Raw genomic sequence first — 19,447 nt, 5'->3', positions numbered from 1 at the left:
TAATGTGACGAGGCATAGTGGCTCACGCCTGTAATCCCAGCACTTTGGGAGGCTGAGGCGGGCGGATCACAGGGTCAGGAGTTTAAGATCAGCCTGCCAAGATGGTGAAACCCCTTCTCTACTAAAAATACAAAAGTTAGCCAGGCGAGGTAGCGGGCACCTGTAATCCCAGCTACTCGGGAGGCTGAGGCAGGATAATTACTTGATCCAGGAAGGTGGAGGTTGCAGTGAGCCGAGATCATGCCACTGCACTCTAACCTGGGCGACAGAGCAAGATTCCATCTCAAAATAATAATAATAATAATATTAATAATAATAATATAGCCAGTCTCAATGGCTCATGCCTGTAATCTCAGCACTTTGGGAGACTGAGGTGGGTGGATCATGAGGTCAGGAGTTTAAGACCAGCCTGGCCAACACGGTGAAATCCCGTCTCTAGTAAAAATACAAAAATTAGCGAGGCGTGGTGGCACATGCCTGTGATCCAGCTACTTGGGAGGCTGAGGTAGGAAAATCACTTGAACTGGGGAGGTGGAGGATGCAGTGAGCCAAGATTGCGCCCCTGCACTCCAGCCTGGGTAACAGGGAGAGACTCTCTCAAAAAATAATAATAATTCTATTTATAGCACGCTTTGCCTCCATTATGTCATTGCAATCTCATAACCTCCCCTTTTTCCAGCAAAGGAAAATGAGGTTGGTTCACTGACCACGTTGTTAGCAATTGTGCTCTGTCCAGAATGCACTGGCCTCCAAGCCGACAGCCCTGGACCAGTAAGAAAGCCTGCTGTGGTCCGGTGGCGCCTCCTGGAGGTCTATCGGGAATACGGTAAAGAACCTAAAAATGGGTGGGCCACGGTGGCTCACGCTTGTAATCCCAGCACTTTGGGGGGCCAACGGGGGAGAATCACTGGAGCCCAGAAGTTCCAGATCAGCCTGGGCAACCCTAGGAGACACCTGCCTCTGTCTCTACAAAAAAAAAAAAATATATATATATATATATTAGACGGGGCGTGCTGGCTCAGGCCTGTAATCCCAGCACTTTGGGAGGCCAAGGCAGGTGGATTACCTGACGTCACAAGTTCGAGACCAGCCTGGCCAACATGGTGAAACCAGTCTCTACTAAAAATACAAAAATTAGCTGGTGGCGGGTGCCTGTAACCCCAACTATTCGGGAAGCTGAGGCAGAGACTCGCTTGAACCCGGGAGGCGGAGGATGCAGTGAGTCGAGATCGCACCACTGCTCTCAGGCCTGGGTGATAGAGCGAGACTCCGTCTCAAAATACAAATACAAAATTAAAAAGTACAATACAAATAACCGAGCGTGTACGCCTGTAGTTACCAGCTACTCGGGAGACTGAAGCAGGAGGATCCCTTGAGCTCAGGAGCTTGAGGCTGCAATGAGTCATGATCTTGCCCAATGCACTCCAGCCTGGGCGACAGAGCAAGACCTTGTCTCTAAAAACCAAAATAAAGAAACTAAAATGAGCGTTCGGATTTGTTAGGGGGTGACAAGGGAGGAAGTCCAGGATCTGTGTCCCACTTTGTTCTGTCCTAGGAGAGCCCTGGAAGATCTGAGAGGGGACAGGGCCCTGGTCTAGTGGGTGGGGGACACACAGACCTAATCAGAGGGGTTTCAGGAGGACATAGCACTTCCCTGGGGAATCTAAAGTGGGAGGCATGGTCTGGCAGGCCCAACCCTGAAGGCTTCTGTGGGACAGGCTTACTAGGCCCTGTCTTTAAACAAATTAAATAAATAAATAAGAAAAAACCACCTCTGAGAGCCTAGGGGGCGAAATGAGGGCGTGGCCCGCTGGGCGTGACCAACAGCAAAAGCTTAACTGTTATTGGCTGTATTCGTTAGTTGCTCGCCCCAGAACTGCCCAGTTATGGGCGGGGACACTCCTTCAGTGTTAACACTCACTGGCTGAATTGGCCTGGAGAAGTCTCATTGGCTGAGCTCGCCGGGGGCGGGACCCAAAGTAGGAGAGGCCTACGGAAGCTGGAACTTCCTGCTGTGAGGTCGCGTTACCCAGTGTTGCAGAGGGTCCTAAAGCCAGGAGTGAAAATTGGGGTCTGGGGATTAGTCCTGGGGCGGACGTTGGGGCACGCTGGGTCGGACCCCCCCATCCAGTTTTGCACACCTCGCTTTCCAGCGTGGAGTCGCAGCGACTCGAGCGGCGTCGCGTGCGTGACGTCATCCGGCGGCGCCACGCGCGACTCCCGTGGCCTTGACTTCCAGTGGCGTGGGAGGCTTCGCGGCTATGCTGCAGTTGGTCCGGGCTGGGGCGCGTGCCTGGCTTCGCCCCACGGGCTGCCGGGTGAGGCCAGGGGCTGGAGGCGTGGTCGAAGGATGAAATGTGGGGGTGTCCAGGGGTCGTCTCTCACTTTTCGCCCACCCCTTGCAGGCCCTGAGTTCGCTGGCAGAAGAGGCAGCGCCTCCGACCGAGAAGCCGGAGCAAGTGGCGAGCGAGGGTGAGGCAGCAGGGGTCGCCCTAGGAGGGGCGGCGACGGAGAGGTCTGCCCCTTGACCTTAACCCCTAACCCCCGCAATCGCTCCAGGTTTCCCGGAGCCCGTGCTGCGCAAAGTCGAGTTCCCGGTACCCGCTCTTCGACGCCCGGTGCAAGCCTGGGTCGAGTCCCTGCGGGGCTTCGAGCAGGAGCGCGTGGGCCTGGCCGACCTGCACCCCGATGTTTTCGCCACCGCGCCCAGGTGAACGGGGGCTGTAATGCTGAACTGAGTGGCAGAGGGATGAAGAGAGGGAGTTCAGGAGTCAGATGACTTTGGGCTTGTGCTTTTGGGAAAGTGCTCAATTTCTACAGCCTCCGTTTCTCTTTGTCAGAGGGGGATGATGATAGTTTCCCCTGATGTAACGCTGTGCGAGATTGAAATTTCAGAAGTGACATTCTCTAGGGGTTAGGGAGACAACTCTGGAGCCCTACTGATTAGGTTCAAATCCTGTCTTCCCCTCTTATGCCTCAGTGTTCTATTTTGTCAGCGCTCAGGAGGTTGCTGTGATGAGTAAATGACTTGATTCTGGCACATAATAAGTCCTATAGAAAAGTTCATAATCATTTCTTAACTGGCTTTTGCAAATAAGAGCATGAAGGAAGACCAAACCATTCCTAGGTGCCTGGAAGAGGCTGTTTGTATTTTAGTTAACTGACTGTTCATAACATCTCTAAGAAAATGTAGGGGCTGCGTGCTGTGGCTCACATCTGTAATCCCAGCACTTTGGGAGGCCAAGACCGGGGGATCACTTGAAGCCAGGAGTTTAAGAGCAGCCTGGCCAACATGGTGAAACGCTGTCTCTGCTAAAAATACAAAATTAGCCAGGCGTGGTGGTGCAAGCCTGTAGTCCCAGCTACTTGGGAGCCTGAGGCATGAGAATTGCTTGCACGTGGGAGGTGGAGGTTGCAGTGAGCCGAGATCGCACCACTGCACTCCAGCCTGGGCAACAGAGTGAGGCTCTGTCTCAAAAAAAAAAAAAAAAAGAAAGAAAGAAAGAAAGAAAAAATGTAGGGTTAACCTTTTTTTTTTTTTTGAGATGGAGTCTAGCTCTGTCACCCAGGGTGGAGTGCAATGACACCATCTGGGCTGACTGCAACCTCTGCCTCCCAGGTTAAAATGATTCTCCTGCCTCATCCTCCTGAGTTGCTGGGATTACAGGGTGTACCAACACACCCAGCTGATACTTGTTTTTACTGGAGACAGGATTTTGCCACCATGTTGGCCAGGCTGGCTTGAACTCCTGACTTCAAGATCTACCCACCTTGACCTCCCAAAGTGCTGGGGTTACAGGCATGAACCACTGCCCCGGGCTGGGTTATCCTTATTTTGTAGATAAATGGAGGAACTCATGTAACTTCCTCAAAAGGTAACATACTTTGTAAGTGATCGACAGGATCTCAAACTATGCAGGCCAAGTCCCAGTGTCCTGACTCTTGTGCACGCCATTTCTGGCAAATAATGTGTTATTAGGTTGAGCCTGGTGGCTCACATCTGTAGTCCCAGCTATTTAGGAGGCCGAGGCAGGAGGATCACTTGAACCCAGGAGTTGGAGACTGCAAGGAGCTATGATTGCACTACTGTACTGCAGCCTGGGTGACAGAGCCAGACTCCATCTCAAAAAAAAAAAAAAAAAAAAAAAAAGGCAGGGTGCGGTAGCTTATACTTGTAATCCCAGCACTTTGGGAGGCTGAGGTGGGTGGATCACTTGAGGTCAAGACCAGCCTGGCCAACATGGCAAAATCCTGTCCCTACTAAAAATACAAAAATTAGCCAGGCATGGTGGTGCGCCTGTAATTCCAGCTACTCAGTAGTCTGAGGCATGAGAATTGCTTGAACCCAGGAGGCAAAGGTTGCAGTGAGCCAAGATTGTACCACCGCACTCCAGCCTGAGCAACAGAGCGACACTATCTCAAAAAAAAAAAAAAAAAAAAAGGAGGCTGGGCATGGTGGCTAAAGCCTATACCCAGCACTTTGGGAGGCCGAGGCAGGTGGATGACAAGGCCAGGAGTTCAAGACCAGCCTGGCCAACATAGTGAAGAAACCCTGTCTCTTCTAAAAATACAAAAATTAGCTGGGTGTGGTGGTAGGCACCTGTAGTCCCAGCTGCTTGGGAGGCTGAGGCAGGAAAATCTGCTTGAACCCAGGAGTCGGAGGTTGCAGTGAGCCGAGATCCCTCCACTGCACTCCAGCCTGGGCAGCACAGCAAGACTCGTCTCGAAAAGAAAAAATAGGTGAAATTAATTTCAATAATGTATTTAACCTGTATTTAAAACTATATTGAAATCACATTTTAGCATGGGGCACTGACCACGTTTCAGGTGTTGAATATGTGACTGTATGGAGTGGTACAGAACTAGAGAGGCAAACCAGTTCCCAAAGAAGGTGGCAATAACTGAACTGTAATAGCAGGAAAAAAATAGTGGTAGAAAAAACAAGGAAGAAGAGGTGGCTTTTTTTTGGGTGGGGGATAAGAATGTTGATCTGTTGCTCAGGCTAGAGTGCAATGGCACAAGCTTGGCACACTTCAACCTCTGCCTCCTGGGTTCTAGCAATTCTCATGCCTCAGCTTCCCGAGTAGCTAGAATGACAGACATGTACCACCACACGGAGCCAATTTTTGTATTTTTTGTAGAGACTGGGTTTCCTCATGTTGCTCGGCTTGTCTTAAACTCCTGGCCTCAAGTAATCCCCCTGCCTTGGCCTCCCAAAGTGCTAGGATTACAGGCGTGAGCCGCCGCGCCTGGCCAGTGTGTCTCTTTCGTTAGCTAGGAGCTCCCTTCAGCAATTATTGGAGCTGACACTTGTAGGCTGAGAAGGAACCATCCAGGGGAAGACTGTTTCAGGCAGATGGAACAGCAAATCACTCAGGGCCCCGGAGGCGGAAGGAAGAATCCTGGGTTTCCCTGTAGTGGGGTTTGAAGTAGAGATGGGCTTCTCATGCATCTCTCCTCCCCGCAGGCTGGATATCCTGCACCAGGTTGCCATATGGCAGAAGAACTTCAAGAGAATTGTGAGTGCCTAATGGAGCAAGGTGGAGTGAAGGAGCTTCCTGGGGAGGTTGGGGGTGGGGGCCAGAGGAAGCCCATGGCTGGGTTTTCTTTGGACTGCTCAGATGGGGCCTTATCTGTCTCCTGAACCATTCACCGATGAGTCCATTTTTTAGTTTTCTTTCTTTTTTTTTTTTTTTTTAAATGAGATGGAGATGGAGTCTCACTCTGTCCCCCAGGCTGGAGTGCAGTGGTGCAATCTTGGTTCACTGCAACCTCCACTTCCTGGCGATTCTCCTGCCTCTGCCTCCTGAGTAGCTGGGACTACAGGCATGCGCCCAACTAATTTTTGTATTTTTAGTAGAGATGGAGTTTAACCATGTTGGCCAGCGTGGTCTCAAACTGCTGACTTGAAGTGATCCCCCTGCCTTGGCCTCCTAAAGTGCTGGGATTACAGGCGTGAGCCGCCGCGCCTGGCTCATTTTCAGTTATTTTCTGATCACTCACTGATGTAGGCATTGTGGTGGGTGAGAGAATATAGCAGTGGACAAAATAGGCAATGTCAGGCTGGGTGCAGTGGCTCAGGCCTGTAATCCCAGTACTGGGAGGCCGAGGTGTGTAGGTTTCTTAGGGCCAAGAGTTCACGACCAGCCTGGGAAACAGCAAAACCCAATCTCTGCCCCTTCCCTTTCCACCCCCCGCCAAAAAAGTTGGCAAAGTCCTATTCTAATGAAGGTCACAGTCTCATGGGAGAAGTGAAGGCGAGTCAGATAGTCATGCCTATAAATGTGTAATTATTATTACCATTTTTGGAGACAAGAGTTTTGCTCTTGTTGTCCAGTCTAGAGTGCAGTGGGGCCAATCTTGGCTCACTGCAACCTCCACCTCCCAGTTCAAACAATTCTCCTGCCTCAGCCTCCCGAGTAGCTGGGATTACAGGCATGTGCCACCACAGCTGGCTAATTTTTGTAGTTTTTTTTTAGTAGAGATGGGGTTTCACCATGTTGGCCAGGCTGGTCTTGAAATCCTGACCTCGTGATCCGCCCACCTCAGCTTTCTAAGTGCTGGGATTACAGGCGTGAGCCACGGTGCCTGGCCATAGATGTGTAATCATAAGCAGTTGTCCCACAGAATGGGACGTTTAACCTCAGGTCTACTGTAGAAGGTAACGAGATTTAGGACACAGCGGAGCTGGGGTGGAGATAACAGGAATGGGGCATGCAAAGGCCCTGTGGCAGGGACCATAACGAGCCCGGTGTTGCCATAGAGGCCAATGGGAGCAGTGGGGAGGAGTCTGGGTTTTATGCCAAGAACATTGAAGGATCCATTACCAGTCGGGGTCTCATCCACCCACCCCAGTGGTCTAGCCAGTCGTCCTCCTGCTCATGCCCTCCCTGGCTCCCCATCACCCTAGGAATAAAGTCATCGGTCTGCTTTTCTGAGCCCTTCCTGATCTTGCCCCACTCCTCTTCCTGGATTCTTCCAGTTCACGTCATTTCCCACCACGGGAAATGGGCAGTTAACAGCCACATTAAAATTGTCCAAAAAATAGGCCAGGCATGGTGGCTCACACCTGTAATCCCAGCACTTTGGGAGGCCAAGGTGGGCAAATCACGAGGTCAGGAGCTCAAGACCAGCCTGACCAATATGGTGAAACCCTGTCTCTATCAGAGATACAAAAATTAGCCGGATGTGGTGGCGGGTGCATGTAGTCCCGGCTACTCTGGAGGCTGAGACAGGACAATTGCTTGAACCCAGGAGGCGGAGGTTGTAGTGAGCTGAGACTGTGCCACTGCACTCCAGCCTGGTGACAGAACGAAACTGTCTCAAAAAAAATATATATATATATATATATTTGGCTGGGTGTGGTGGCTCACGCCTGTAATCCCAGCACTTTGGGTGGTCAAGGTGGGCAGATCATGAGGTCAGGCGTTCGAGACCAGCCTGGCCAACATGGTGAAACCCCGTCTCTACTAAAAAAATACAAAAATTAGTTGGGCATGATGGCAGGCACCTGTAATCCCAGTTACTCGAGAGGCTGAGGCAAGAGAATTGCTTGAACCCGGGAGGCAGAGGTTGCAGTGAGCCGAGATCATGCCATTGCACTCCAGCCTGGGTGACAAGAGCAAAACTCGTTTTAAAAAAAAAAAAAAATTAGCTGGGCATGGTGACGGACACCTGTAATCTAAGCTACTTGGGAGGCTGAGGCAGGAGAATCGCTTGAAACAGAAATCAGAGGTTGCAGTGAGCCGAGATCACGCCACTTTCACTCCAGCCTGGGTGATACAGTGAGACTGTCCCAAAGAAAAAAATTAATCGTTCAAAAAATACCAAGCACCTGCTGCGTGCGCAGCAGCAGGGCCCCTGCCTTTGTGAGGCTGGCATGGGGCAGGAGTTCTGGCTTCTTTTGGCCCAAGAGAGCCCCTCATCATGGGGAGCCTGCCTGGCTCCCCTGTGGCAGGACTGGTCTTCCTGGCTCCCTGACACCTGCCTTGTGGACCTGACCCCCTCCTCACTTTGTGCCTCCAGAGCTATGCCAAGACCAAGACGAGGGCTGAGGTGCGGGGCGGTGGCCGGAAGCCCTGGCCGCAGAAAGGCAGCGGGCGGGCCCGGCATGGCAGCATCCGCTCTCCGCTCTGGCGAGGAGGTAACTGGAGACAGGATGGAGGGGACAGGGAGGGGTGGGGGGGCCATGGAAGGGCCTGGGTGTTCACACAGCTGCCCACATCTGGCACGGTATCATATCTGCCCTTTTCCTTCCATCTCATGGGACCACCTGGGTTGGTGACATTGGGACTGAGGCACTCGGACCTGGCGGCCCATGAAGGGGGACACAAATGGACCTGGGAGCCATCCACTCCTCGCTCTCAAATGCCCTCTCTTCAGCTTGTGGCCACAGCCCCTCTGGACCCCACCACCTGTCTCCCTCTCCTGACCTGCACTTCCCACACACCCAGAGAGCTCTTCCTAAATCTCTCGCCTCCTTTGGCCTTTGTGTGGAACCTGAACTCCTGACTTTGTCATCGAGGGCCCTGGTGGCTGCATACCTTTCCCGCTCGTCCCCTCTGTTCCCTCTCTGACCAGGCAGAGATGGCTTTTTTTTTTTTGGTTGTAATTGTTGGTTTGTTTTTAACCTCCTTTTTTTTTTTTCATCTCTCTTTTTTTTGTTTTGTTTTGTTTTGTTTTGTTTTAAAGATGAGGTTTCACCATAATGGCCAGGCTGGTCTTGAACTCCTGACCTCAGGTGATCCACCCACCTCAGCCTCCCAAAGTGCTAGGATTACAGGTGTGAGCCACCGCGCCCGGCCTTGTTTTTAACCTCTTATTTTCTTGGATGCTAACAAGATGACTCAGGGTGGCACCAGCCACCCTCTCAGCTGTTTACCCTGCCAGCTCTCCTCACCTTTCAGGGTTCTAGGCCACACCTCCTCCAAGCAGCACTCCTTGACCTCCTTTGCCTCCGCATCCCCTCGGACTACCCTGATTCCCTCTGCATTTTAGCCTGTTTTCTGACCTTACCGGAATGTGAACAGCGTGAGGGCAGCGACTGTGTCCATTGTCTTCTCTGTTGCATTTCGAAGGCCCAGGTGAGGGCGGACACCAACATGAGGGGCTTGCTAGGGAATCTCCCCGAGTGCTGTTGCTCCCAAATCACACTGCTTGCTCCATCAGAGTGTGTGCCTGATGCCTGCCTGTCTCTCTAAACCTGAAAGTTAGAACCTCGTGGTAATTTCAGCATGAACAGCTGTGCTTAAGTTCACACTCTACGCCACTCTACGGAATCCACACCGTAACTTATGTGTCCTATGAGGCAGGAACTGTCTGCTCTCAAGGTGGTTTGTTTTTTGATTGTTTGCTTTTGAGACAGGATCTCGCTGTTGCTTAGGCTGTAGTGCAGTGGCCCAGTCATAGCTCACTGCAGCCTTGAGCTCCTGGGCTCAAGTGATCCTCCAGCCTCAGCCGCCCAACATGCTGGTGTGAGCCACTGTGGCCAGCCCTGTCTCAGAGTGTGACAGCTGGGGAAACTGAAGCCGAGTGAAGCAAAGTCACTGGTCCTAAGCTGTCCCTGATCCAGCATCCTCTGAGGTCCTGCCCTCTCTGCCTGGTTCCTGGCAGCACCCCCTCAGTATCACCCCAAACCCATCACTGCAGCAGACTGTTGACCTCCAAGCTCTGCAGCGGCCCCTACCTGCTCACATGCCTCTGTTCCTGCAGGGGGCGTTGCCCACGGCCCCCGGGGTCCCACGAGTTACTACTACATGCTGCCTATGAAGGTACGGGCCCTGGGCCTCAAAGTGGCACTGACCGTCAAGCTGGCCCAGGTACAGCCATGGGGGCCCAAATGGCTGCTGGAGGTTGGGCTGCTCCGGACCCAGGGCTCACATCATCCTTTCCTCCCACCAGGACGACCTGCACATTGTGGACTCCTTAGAGCTGCCGACCCCAGACCCCCAGTACCTGACAGACCTGGCCCGCTACCGCCGCTGGGGGGACTCTGTGCTCCTCGTGAACTTGTGAGGGCGCAGGGCAGAGCAGGGGCAGGGGGCCCTGAGCTCCATACTATGAGGGTTCAAGCCCCACTCCCCATTCTTTTACAGGACACACGAGGAGATGCCACAGAACATCGTGGAGGCCACCTCTAGGCTCAAGACCTTCACCCTGATCCCAGCTGTTGGTGAGCAAAGGGCCCAGCCCACTTCCCAGGCCCCCAGAGTGTGCATGAGCAGGCTCTGCTGTTAGAATCACAGGGCAGTTCAAATCCTGCATCTGGTCTCTGGCCTTGGGGAGTGTCCCGGACCCAGCCCTCAGCTTGCCCAAAGCAATAACCTTTCCTAAAGAAGTGCTTGGGCCGGGCGCGGTGGCTCATATAATCCCAGCACTTTGGAAGGCCGAGGCAGGTGGATCACGAGGTCAAGAGATCAAGATCATCCTGGTCAACATGGTGAAACCCTGTCTCTACTGAAAATACAAAAATTAGCTGGGTGTGGCGACGCATGCCTGTAGTCCCAGCTACTCGGCAGGCTGAGGCAGGAGAATTGCTTGAACCCAGGAGGCGGAGGCTGAGGTTAGCCGAGATCGAGCCACTGCACTCCTGCCTGGGTACCAAGAGCAAAACTGCGACTCAAAAAAAAAAAAAAAAAAAAAGTGCTTGGCTGGGTGTGGTGGCCCATGTCTGCAATCCCAGTGCTTTGGGAGGCCAAGGCAAGAGATTTGCTTGAGGCCTAGAGTTTGAGGCCAGCCTGGGCAATATAGTGAGGCTCCCATCTGTACTAAAAATCAAAAAATGAGCCAGGCCTGGTGGTGTGCGCCTGTAGTCCCAGCTACTCAGGGGGCTGAGGTAAGTGGATACCTTGAGCTCAGGGGGCCAAAAACTGCAGTGAGTCATGATCACACCACTGCACCCAAACCTAGGGGAGAGAGCGAGATTCTGTCTCAAAAAAGAAGAGATCGGGCATGGTGGCTCACACCTGTAATCCCAGCTCTTTGGGAGGCTGAGGCAGGCCAATTACGAGGTCAAGAGATTGAGACCATCCTGGCCAACAGGGTGAAACCCCGTCTCTACTAAAAATACAAAAAATTAGCTGGGCATGGTGGCACGTGCCTATAGTCCCAGCTGCTCAGGGGTGGGGCTGAGGCAGGTGAGTCGGAGGTTGCAGTGAGCGGAGATCCTGCCACTGCACTCAAGCCTGGTGACAGCAAGACTCTGTCCCCCCAAAAAAAGCTCCAAGGTCACCTCTGCCAACGCCACTGTCTATTCCCTCCACAGCCACCAGATGGCGCCTGTGAGCCTGAGTCAGGTCCTGTCCCTCCTCAACCCACAGCCCTCACTGGCTCCCACCTCCCTCAAGATGAAAGTTCAAATCCTCAGGGTGCTATGCCAGGCCCTGCATGACCAGCCCTATCACCTCCCTGCCCTCCCATCATTTGCCCTGGGTCTCCCCTATGAGAATGGGAGCCAGGAGTCCCGCCTAGGCACAGGCTGAGCCTTACACTTCGGGGGCTCTCAGTCAGCAGGTGATGAGCTGAGAACAGCTCCTTGGCCAGAAGCTTACAGGCAACAAGCGACCAGGCAGGGTCTGGCCCGGGCTGCTGGGCTCACAAAGTCACACTAGAGCACAGTTGAGGGTCTCTGTAAACACGGAGGGACTCTGATGTGGGTGGGGTGGGAGAGGCAGTCCCGTCCTGACCATCCCCCAACCCCTCAGGCCTAAATGTGTACAGCATGCTCAAGCACCAGACCCTGGTCCTGACGCTGCCCACCATCGCCTTCCTGGAGGACAAGCTGCTCTGGCAGGACATGCGCTACAGGCTGCTCTACCCTCTCAGCCTGCCCTACAGCGACTTTCCCTGATCCCCACCCCGAACCACCCAGGGCCCAGGGCCTCCCCACGCCACTGTCGATGTGAAGCGCCTGTTCTGAGCCAGGCTGAGTCCCTGGCCGACTTGGGAGCCTCACACCCACACCCACCCTTCGAGGGAGGTGCCACCCGTACCCTATCATCCCAGGGAGGAATCTGAGACCGTGTGGAGTGGCCATCACCATTGGGAAGGGGCAACTCCATGGAGAGCCTAGGCAGGCTACTACCTCCATTCTCTCTTTGTTTTTAAAATAAATTGGATTTTTAAATAAAGGAGGATAAACAGACAGTGTCATTTTTAATAACTGCATTGGGCATGTTGGGCTCCCTCCCGGGTTCTGGGCACCACTGGGGATCTGGTTTAAGGGAACCCCAGTGCTATTTGTGGAAATTACAAGAATTCGCTTAGCTGATGAGTCAGACTTCAGGACCTCACAGGTTCGTGGGCACCCACACTTCCTAGAAGCTGAATCCTGGCAGGTCCACCTCCTGAGCACCACCGCTGGGCATTCCCGTCCCTGAGAGGTTTTGCAGTCCTGTCTACGACCGTACTTCATGAAGCCTGAGAGTGCTTGCGTGATTGTACAAGTAGATGTCATGCACAAACCTGACTTTTCATTGCAATGACTTCCTGTAAGCAGAGTCAGAAAAGTAAACGTCTTGCTGTAAGTGGGCGGATAAGCACCTGTTTAAAAACACCTGGGCATGGTGACTCCCACCTGTAACCCTAGCACTTTGGAGGTCAAGGTGGGAGGATCGCTTGAGCCTAGGGGTTCGAGACCAGCCTGGGCAACGTGGCGAAACCCCATCTCTGCAAAAAATACAAAAATTTTCTGGGCGTGGTGGTGCTCACCTCAGGTCCCACCTACTTGGGAGGCTGAGGTGGATTACCTGAGCCCAGGAAGCAGAGGCTGCAGTGAGCTGAAATTGAGCCAATACACTCTGGCCTGGGTGACAGAGTGAGACACTGTCTTAAAAACAAAAACCCAGTATCCCAATTCTTGAGTTTGCTGAGGTTGTTTGCTTGCCACGTTAATTGTTCCTAATAGCCACAACAGACTATAAGACAATGTGATGGATTTATTTAAAGTCAACCAGCCAGGCACAGTGGCTCACGCCCCAGGACTTTGGGAGGTCAAGGCAGGTAGACCACCAGAGATGAGGAGTTTGAGACCAGCCTGGCCAAGCCAGGAATGGTCACGGGCACCTGTAATCCCAGCCACTCAGGAAGCTGAGGCAGAAGAATCACTTGAACTCGGGTTGCAGTGACTCTGGCTGAAAGAAAAGAGAAAGAAAGAAGGAAATAGAAAAGAGAGGGAGGGAGGGAGGGAGAAAGAAAGAAAAAGGAAGGAAGGAGAAACAGAATGAAAAGGAAAGGAAGAAGATCAGGAAAGGAAAGGAAGAAGGGAGGAGGGTCAATCAGGACTGCTTTCTGCGTGTGTGGACCTAGCCAGGCTAAGCAGTCACACAACCATCCCTACCTGCTGGGCCAACCCTAGCTGAAAACACCTCTGGAATTCCTCTCTTGGGATCACCTTCAGAGAGTGCAACATATTCTCCAAACATCCTCAGGGGACACAGACTTTGATCCTTGAAGCAGCAGATTTGACAACATGAAAAAGAAAAAGCTATTAAAACCAGTTAAAGGCCTGCCAAAGCTCTGCAAAAAATGCCGCCTTGCCACCATTCCTCTTGCCAGTTCTGTAGGGGCACCGATGCCTAGAGTCACACCCAGCTGTTGGCCTGACAGTGCCTGGCCCAGCCTGGAGAGTTGCAGCCAGGAGTATAAACGTCAATCAGTCTGCATCTTACCTATCAGGAAACATGGTGGGACCAACTGCTGCCCAGATGGATTTTCAAAAGAAATGGGTCAGAACGTATTCCTCCACACTGGAGTCCTTCAGCCAGACTGAGGATTTCACAGGCATCAGAAAAAATTATACAGCTGGGCCTGGTGGCTCATGCTTATAATCCCAACACTTTGGAAGGCCAAGGCAGGTGAATCGCTTGAGCACAGGAGTTTGAGACCAGCCTGGGCAACATAATGAGACCTCATTTCTACTAAAAATAGAATAATTAGCCGGGCATGGTGGTACACCTGTGGTCCCAGCTACTCTGGAGGCTGAGGTGGGAGGATTGCTTGAATCCTGGGGGTGGAGGCTGCAGTGAGCTGAGATTGTGACATTGCAATCCAGCCTGGGTAACAGATCAAGACCCTGTCTCAAGAAAAAAAAGAAAAAGATATGATACACTGTCTAGAATGTGTTTTAAAATAATTGGCATAGTTGGGCACGATGGCACGCACCTGCAGTCCCAGTTACTTGGAAGGCTGCGGCCAGGAGTTTGAGTCCAGCCTGGGCAACATAGCAAGACCTCATCTCTACAAAAAACAGGCCAGGCACAGTGGCTCATGCCTGGAATCCCAGCACTTTGAGAGGCCAAGGTGGGCAGATCACTATAGTACAGGAGTTCGAGAAAGCCTAGCCAACATGGTGAAACCCTGTCTCTACTAAAAATACAAAAATTGGCCAGGCTTGGTGGTGGGCACCTGTAATCCCAGCTACTCAGGAGGGTGAGGCAGAAGAATCACTTGAATCCAAAAGATGAGGAGTTTGCAGTAAGCCAAGAGCACACCACTGAACTCTAGCCTGGGTGACAGAGCAAGACTCATTCTCAAAAATAAATAGGCCAGGCTCGGTGGTTCACGCCAGTAATCCCAGCACTTTGGAAGGCTGAGGTGGGAGGATGAGGTCAGGAGTTCAAGATCAGCCTGACCAATATGGTGAAACCCCATCTCTACTAAAAATACAAAAATTAGCTGGGCGTGGTAGTACGTGCCTGTGGTCCCAGCTACTTGAGAGGCTGAGGCAGGAGAATTGCTTGAACCCGAGAGGCAGAGGTTGTAGTGAGTCAACATCATGCTACTGCACTCCAGCCTGGGTGACAGAGTGAGACTCTATCTCAAAAAATAAGTAAATAAGTTGGGGTATATGAGTTTGTTAGGGCGCTGTAGGAATGCTGTAAACTGTGGAGCTGAGGGGTTAGTCAACAGAAATGTATTCTCTTCTGTTTCTGGAGGCTGCAAGTCCAAGATCAAGGACAGGGTTAGCTTCCCAGGGATCGTCTGTTCCAGACCCCTCTCCTAGCTTCTGGCAGTTTGCTTTGCTGGCAATCTTTGACATTCCTTGGCTTATAGCCACATTGCTTCAGTCTCCCCCTTCATCTTCACGCGATGTCGTCCCTGTGGGTGTGTGTCTGTTTCTGTGTCCAAATTTCTCCTCTTTATTTTTTTGAGACGGAGTTTTGCTCTTGTTGCTCAGGCTGGAGTGCAATGGCGTGATCTCAGCTCACCACAACCTCTGCCTCCCGGGTTCAAACGATTCTCCTGCCTCAGCCTCCCGAATAGCTGGGATTACAGGCATGTATCACCACGCCTGGCTAATTTTGTATTTTTAGTAAAGACGGGGTTTCACCATGTTGGTCAGGCTGGTCTTGAACTCTCAACCTCAAATGATCCGCCTGCCTCAGCCTCCCAAAGTGCTGGGATTACAGATGTGAGCCACCACGCCTGGACCTCTCCTTTTTATTTTTAAAATGTTTTGGTTTTTGCAAACCTACTGAAATAAATACAATGAGATTTATTTATAAATTAGAATGAATTAATAATGAGCTGTAGGCCTGGCACAGTGCACATTGGGAGGCCAAGGAGGGTGGATCACTTGAGGTCAAGCGTTTGAGATCCACCTGACCAACATGGTAAAACCCCATCTCTACTAAAAATACAAAAAAATTAGCCAGACATGGTAGTAGGTGCCTGTAATCCCAGCTACTCAGGAGGCAGAGGCAGGAGAATCACTTAAAGCCTAGAGGTAGAGGCTGCAGCCAGCTGAGATCGCAGCACTGCACTCCAGCCTGGCGACAGAGCAAGACTCTGTCTCAAAAATAAATAAATAATGAGCTGTATTTCAGAATTTGGAGAAGGTGACACGAAGACTGCTGAATACACAGATTTTGATTTGTGTTTTTCAGATTCAAAATTCTTTGTTTCATTATATAAGTCAGTTTTGTAACCAAAAATATTTATTAAAACCATGTTAGGCCGGGCGCAGTGGCTCAAGCCTGTAATCCCAGCACTTTGGGAGGCCAAGGCGGGTGGATCACGAGGTCAAGAGATCGAGACCATCCTGGTCAACATGGTGAAACCCCGTCTCTACTAAAAATACAAAAAATTAGCTGGGCATGGTGGCACGTGCCTGTAATCCCAGCTACTCAGGAGGCTGAGGCAGGAGAATTGCCTGAACCCAGGAGGCAGAGGTTGCGGTGAGCCGAGATCGTGCCATTGCACTCCAGCCTGGGTAACAAGAGTGAAACTCCGTCTCAAAAAAAAAAAAAAAAAAAACAAAAAAATACCATGTTAATGCTTCAGTAAATCTCGTTATCTTCAAAAAAGTTAATGAGATAAACGTGTATTTACTTAGGGAGCTGCCTGTCGGTCAGGCCAGTCCCTGCACAGGGAATTCACAGCATGACCTCATTCGTGAGACACAGCAATCCTTGTACTTTTTTTTTTTTTTTTTTTCAGATGGAGTCTTGCTCTGTTGCCCAGACTGGAATGCAGTGGCGCAATCTCGGCTCACTGCAACCTCCGCCTTCCGGGTTCAAGAAATTCCCCCGCCTTAGCCTTCTGAGTAGCTGGGATTACAGGTGTGTGCCTCCACGCCTGGCTAATTTTTATATTTTTACTAAAGACGGGGTTTCACCAGTTTGGCCAGGCTGGTCTCAAACTCCAGCCTGGCCAAAGTGATCCACCCACCTCAGTCTCCCAAAGTGTTGGGATTACATGTGTGAGTCACCCTGCCTGTTGTTTAGACATACACTTTTTTTTTTTAGACAAAGTCTCGCTCTGTCGCCCAGGATGGAGTGCAGTAGCCTGTGACCTTGGCTTACTGTAACCTCCACCTCCCCAGTTCAAGCGACTTCTGCCTCAGCCTCACAAATAGCTGGGATCACAGGTGCCCACCACGACGTGATGGGTGACTAATTTTTGTATTTTTAGTAGAGACAAGTTTTCACCATGTTGGCCAGGCTCGTCTCGAACTTCTGACCTTGAGATCCACCCACCTCGGCCTCCCAAAGTGTTAGAATTACAGACGTGAGCCACCGCATCTGGCCTTAAATTTTGTTTTTTTGTAGAGACGGGCTCTCGCTGTGTTGCCCAGGCTAGTCTTGAACTCCTGACCTCAAGTAGTCTTCCCACCTTGGTCTCCCAAAGGGCTGGGATGACAGGGGTGAGCCACTGCACCCCAATCTTCCCTCTACTTCTTGATGGTTTTCTTCTGCTATGGATGTGCATGTCCAGTTCTCTGCTTCTTAGAACAGATATTTACTTTACTAATCCACTGGGCATTGGAGGAGGACTGGGATCATGGAGAAGATGACCTGACCCGTTCTGGGAGGGTTTCCTGCTGGCTGTCTTCCATCACCATAACTGGAATCAGATGAGTTTCTGTAGCCTTTTTTTTTTTTTTTTTTCTCCACGTCTTTGCTGAAGCAGAGTTTTGAAAAACAAAACCACAAACTCAGCTATTCCCCAGAAGGCGTCTGTAATGAAAGATGAGCTCTGCTGGAGCAGTGGCTCACGCCTGTAATCTCAGCGCTCCGGGAGGCTGAGGCGGGCAGATCACCTGAGGTCAGGGGTTCCAGACCAGTCAGGCCAACATGGTAAAACCTCCTCTCTACTAAAAATACAAAAATTAGCTGGGTGTAGTGGCAGGTACCTGTAATCTCAGCTACTTGGGAGGCTGAGGCAGGAGAATTGCTTGAACCTGGGAAGTGGAAGTCGCAGTGAGCTGAGATTGCACCACTGCACTCCAGCCTGGGCGACAGAACAAGATTCCATCTCAAAATAATAATAATAATAATAATAATAATAATAAAAAGTAAAATAAAAATGCAAAAGTTAGCCAGGTATGGTGGTGGGTGCCTCTAATCCCAGCTCCTTGGGAGACTGAGGCAGAAGAATCTCTTGAACCTGGGAAACAGAGGTTGCAGTGAGCTGAGATCGAGCCTCTGCTCTCCATCCTGGGCAACAGAGTGAGACTTCTTCTCAAAAAATTTAAAAAAAAATAAGGAGGTTGAGGCAGGAGAATCACCTGAACCTGGGAGGAGGAGTTGCAGTGAGCCAAGATCATGTCGCTACACTCCAGTCTGGGTGACAGGAGTGAGACTCAGTCTCAAAAAGAATAAATAAATTAAATAAACAGGCCAGACACAGTGGCTCATACCTGTAATTCCAGCACTTTGGGAGGCTGAGGCAGGCGGATCACTTGAGGTCAGGAGTTCCAGAGCAGCCTGACCAACATGGTGAAACCCCATCTCTACTAAAAATACCAAAATTAACCCGGACTGGTGGCGCATACCTGTAATCCCAGCTACTGGGGAGGCTGAGGTAGGAGAATTGCTTAAACCCAGGAGGCAGATGTTTCATTCAGCCAAGATCATGCCACTGCACTCTAGCCTGAGTGACAGAGCAAGACTCTGTCTCAAAAAAATAAAAAAGAAATTCACCAGGTGATGAGTTCAGGAATTCTAACATTAAGGCAGTGTGGTCCAGGATGGAGTAGTGGGTGCATTCATAGAAGAAAGCTCAGGCCACAAGAAAAGAGGAGCCAGCCTTGTTGGGGATGAAGGGAAGAACATTCCAAGCTAAGGGAACTGCAAGCTGGTTGCACGGGATACCATGGGATGGAGTTTGTTGGCTTCTGCCCCAGATTGGCAGCCTCTGGTCTGAGGCCATTCTTTGGCCTGCCTGAGACTGCCTGGCACCTCGGAGGAAGCCATGCCCTTCCCTTTTCCTTGAGCAAATGACTAAAGGAGTGGAGGACTGGGAGCGGCCTCCTCCCTCTGCCAGCCTGCCCCACCATGGCCGCTCCATCTCCACCTCAGAAAGTGGCCCTCCGGCCGCAAGTGGTGGCTCACGCCTGTAATCCCAGCATTTTGGGAGGCCGAGGCAGGCAGATCACAAGGTCAGGAGTCGAGACCAGCCTGACCAACATGGTGAAACCCCATCTCTACCAAAAATACAAAACATTAACTGGGTGTGGTGACGCACGCCTGTAATCCCAGCTACTCAGGAGGCTGAGGCAGGATAATCATTTGAACCCAGGAGGCAGAAGTTGCAGTGAGCCGAGTTCGAACCACTGCCCTCCAGCCTGAGTGACAAAGTGAGACTCTGTCTCAAAAAAAAGTCCGGGTGCAGTGGCTCATGCCTGTAATCCCAGCACTTTGGGAGGCTGAGGCAGGTGCATCATGAGGTCAGGAGTTCAAGACCAGCCTGGCCAATATGGTGAAGTCCCGTCTCTACTAAAAATACAAAAAATTAGCTGGGCATGGTGGCATGCACCTGCAGTTCCAGCTGCTCAGGAGGCTGAAGCAGAATTGCTTGAACCTGGGAGGCAGAGGTTGCAGTGAACTGAGATCATGCCACTGCACTCCAGCCTGGTTGACAGAGCAAGACTCCATCTCAAAAAAAAGAAAAAGAAAGTGGCCCTCCAGCCTCCAAAAGGCTCAGACCCTGATCAAAGGAGTCACCC

General features: G+C 51.4%; 1 protein-coding gene across 2 annotated transcripts; it reads left to right on the top strand.

Moving 5' to 3' along the window:
* The first annotated feature begins 1,973 nt into the window (after nt 1-1,973).
* On the top strand, nt 1,974-12,138 carry MRPL4 (mitochondrial ribosomal protein L4). 2 transcript variants are annotated; one of them, XM_032251835.1, is made up of 9 exons: nt 1,974-2,318; nt 2,406-2,472; nt 2,560-2,710; nt 5,468-5,519; nt 8,026-8,143; nt 9,712-9,818; nt 9,901-10,010; nt 10,095-10,171; nt 11,703-12,138. In XM_032251835.1, the coding sequence occupies exons 1-9, from the start codon at nt 2,262-2,264 to the stop codon at nt 11,846-11,848; spliced, it is 885 nt and encodes a 294-aa protein (XP_032107726.1). In that variant the 5' UTR covers nt 1,974-2,261; the 3' UTR covers nt 11,849-12,138. The 2 variants fall into 2 exon arrangements, with proteins under 2 accessions (XP_032107726.1, XP_032107727.1); XM_032251836.1 differs by lacking the exon at nt 11,703-12,138 and having other exon boundaries at nt 10,095-10,332.
* Nucleotides 12,139-19,447: the final 7,309 nt, after the last annotated feature.

Source organism: Sapajus apella, unplaced genomic scaffold (assembly GCF_009761245.1).
Source record: "Sapajus apella isolate SASKATOON/1434 unplaced genomic scaffold, GSC_monkey_1.0 scaffold77, whole genome shotgun sequence".
Taxonomy (NCBI): Eukaryota; Metazoa; Chordata; class Mammalia; order Primates; family Cebidae; genus Sapajus; species Sapajus apella.
The sequence above is the reverse complement of the archived record's forward strand: the minus strand, read 5'-3'. Positions and strand labels throughout refer to the sequence as shown.

Coding starts and splice junctions, on each gene's coding strand:
- MRPL4 (XM_032251835.1), top strand. CDS start 2,262: ATGCTGCAGTTGGTCCGGGCTGGGGCGCGTGCCTGGCTTCGCCCCACG. Junction 8,144..9,711: donor CTCTCCGCTCTGGCGAGGAG/GTAACTGGAGAC, acceptor CTGTTCCTGCAG/GGGGCGTTGCCCACGGCCCC. Junction 9,819..9,900: donor TGACCGTCAAGCTGGCCCAG/GTACAGCCATGG, acceptor TCCTCCCACCAG/GACGACCTGCACATTGTGGA.